The following is a 2,500-nucleotide window of genomic DNA, read 5'->3' as shown; positions in this document are numbered from 1 at the left end:
ATGCAGAGAAGTAAGTGTGTTGCATTGTGGGAGCGTGACCCTTCCCTGACCTGTGACGGTGACTTCAAAAGATTTGGTGCGATTTGGGTAAACGGGCGATGACGTCACACAGCTGTAGGGACCTTGGTGTACCGCCCTGTCCACCCGGCCCACCTTCAGACGAGACGTACAGCCGTCATTGGTCAGTAGGAAGCCGCCCTCTGATAGGTCGATGGGGTCTCCGTGCTGTTGCCATAACACCAAGACGGGGGGGTTGGCAAAGACGTCACATGACAATTCCAGCTCTCTAGTCTGCTCCACCGACACCTCCTCCTTCCCAGAGTGCAACGGGGCGTCTAGGGAGCACAGGTTAGAGGTCAGTGGTAACAACGGGTCAGAGAGAGAGAGAGAGAGAGAGAGAGACAGAGAGAGAGAGAAACAGAGAGAGAGAGAGACAGAGAGAGAGAGAAACAGAGAGACAGACAGAGGGAGAGACAGAGAGAGAGAGAAACAGAGAGACAGAGAGAGAGAGAGAGAGAGAGAGACAGAGAGAGAGAGAAACAGAGAGACAGAGAGAGAGAGACAGAGAGAGAGAGAAACAGAGAGACAGAGAGAGCGAGAGAGAGAGAGAGAGCGAGAGAGAGAAACATACAGGTGACCTCCAGCTGGACTGAGGCGTTGACGCTGGCATTGTTCTTCATCTGGCAGGTAAAGATGGCGGCGTGGTCAACGTGGGTTACGGGCGTGACACAGAGCCTGCTGCTGCCCCAGGTGTTGCCCTCTGCAATGCTGATCAGCTGACCGTTCCTCAGCCACACCAGCTCTGCCTCCTGGGGCTCAGACAGACAGGTCAGAGACACTGTCTTCTCCAGCTCTGTATGGACAAACCCTCCACTGACTTCTGGATCTGACTTCACCTCTAATCCTGGGGAGGGAGAGAGGGTGGGGGAATGAGGGAAGGACGGTGGAGGGAGGGAGGGAGGGAGGGAGGGAGGGAGGGAGGGAAAGAGAAGGAAGGACAGAGGGAAAGGGGGAGGGAGGGGGGGTGGAGGGGGAGGGGGATGAGAGAAAGGGGGAGGGTCAGATGGAGGGATGGAGGGAGAGATGGAGGGGGAGGGAGGGGTGAAGGGATAGAGAGGGGAATGGAGGGAGGAGGGAGGGAAAAAGAAGGAAGGACAGAGGGGAAGGGGAGGGAGGGATGGAGGGAGGGGAGGGAGGGAGGGAGGGGAGGGAGGGAGGGAGGGGAGGGAGGGAGGGTCAGATGGAGGCATGGAGAGAGGGATGGAGGGGAGGGAAAGTTGGAGGGAAGAGGAGAGAGAGGGGGAGGGAGAGGGAAAGGGAAGGATGGATGGAGGGAAGAGGAGAGATGGGGAGGGAGAGGGAAAGGGAAGGATGGATGGAGGGAGGGAAGAAGAGAGAGAGGGGGGAGGGAGAGGGAAAGGGAGGGATGGATGGATGGAGGGAAGAGGAGAGAGAGGGGGAGGGAGAGGGTTATGACTGAGGTGTAGAGTGTAGAGTCACCTGAGGCTGAGAGGGGAATGATAAAGGGGAAAGAAGAGAGTTTGGAGAGGTGAAAGGTCAAGGGTCAGATGTTGAAAGATCAGGGGTGAAAGACTAGAGGTCAGAGGTCAGTCTCACCTGAAATCGGTGAGGTAAAGTAGAGCACCAGCAAGAACACACTGGCTTTCACTGACATCATCATCTTACCCAGAAACCCACACCGCCTGGGGAGAGGACAGGACACAGTGGTCAGTCTATCAGAGAGAGACTGTGGGCTGGGTGTTGACAGACACAGACTACCTCTGGGTCTGGACCATAAAGTACTTGTTAATAAAGAATAGAAACTGGACGTTTAAACAGACACAGCCTGTATAGTACTACAGTACATCTGAATACCGTATAGTACTATTCTACATATGAATACTGTGTAGTACTACAGTACATCTGAATACCGTATAGTACTACAGTACATCTGAATACTGTATAGTACTGTACATCTGAATACTGTATAGCACTGTACATCTGAATACTGAATAGTAATACTGTTGATTGGAATAATGTATAGTACTGTACATCTGATTACTGTATAGTACTGTATATCTGAATACTGTATAGTTCTGTACACCTGAATACTGTATAGTAATGTATATCTGAATACTGTATAGTACTGTACATCTGAATACTGAATAGTAATACTGTTGATCTGAGTACTGTATAGTACTACAATATATCTGAATACTGTATAGTATTACAGAACATTTGAATACTGTATAGTACTCCTGTACATCTGAATACTGTATAGAACTACAGTACATTTGAATACTGTATAGTACGACAGCACATCTGAATACTGTATAGTACTGTACATCTGAATACTGTATAGTACGATACACCTGAATACTGTATAGTACTATACATCTGAATACTGTATAGTAATACTATACATCTGAATACTGTATAGTACTCCAGTACATCTGAATACTGTATAGAACTACAGTGTATCTGAATACTCTATAGTAAT

At 49.5% G+C, this 2,500-nt stretch overlaps 1 protein-coding gene across 2 annotated transcripts in view; it reads right to left on the bottom strand.

Moving 5' to 3' along the window:
* The window catches only part of tmigd1 (transmembrane and immunoglobulin domain containing 1), a 4,693-nt gene that overhangs the window by 951 nt on the left and 1,242 nt on the right, over nucleotides 1–2,500 (bottom strand). For both annotated transcript variants that reach the window (XM_036934563.1, XM_036934562.1), the window contains 3 exons: nucleotides 1,618–1,703; nucleotides 632–904; nucleotides 51–335 (listed from right to left, as the gene is read on the bottom strand). In XM_036934563.1, coding sequence (XP_036790458.1) covers nucleotides 51–335; nucleotides 632–904; nucleotides 1,618–1,681 — 622 coding nt within the window. In that variant the 5' untranslated portion in view covers nucleotides 1,682–1,703. The remainder of the gene's footprint in view (nucleotides 1–50; nucleotides 336–631; nucleotides 905–1,617; nucleotides 1,704–2,500) is intronic.

Source organism: Oncorhynchus mykiss, chromosome 10 (assembly GCF_013265735.2).
Source record: "Oncorhynchus mykiss isolate Arlee chromosome 10, USDA_OmykA_1.1, whole genome shotgun sequence".
NCBI classification, from domain to species: Eukaryota; Metazoa; Chordata; class Actinopteri; order Salmoniformes; family Salmonidae; genus Oncorhynchus; species Oncorhynchus mykiss.
This window is presented reverse-complemented; position numbering and strand designations above follow the sequence as displayed.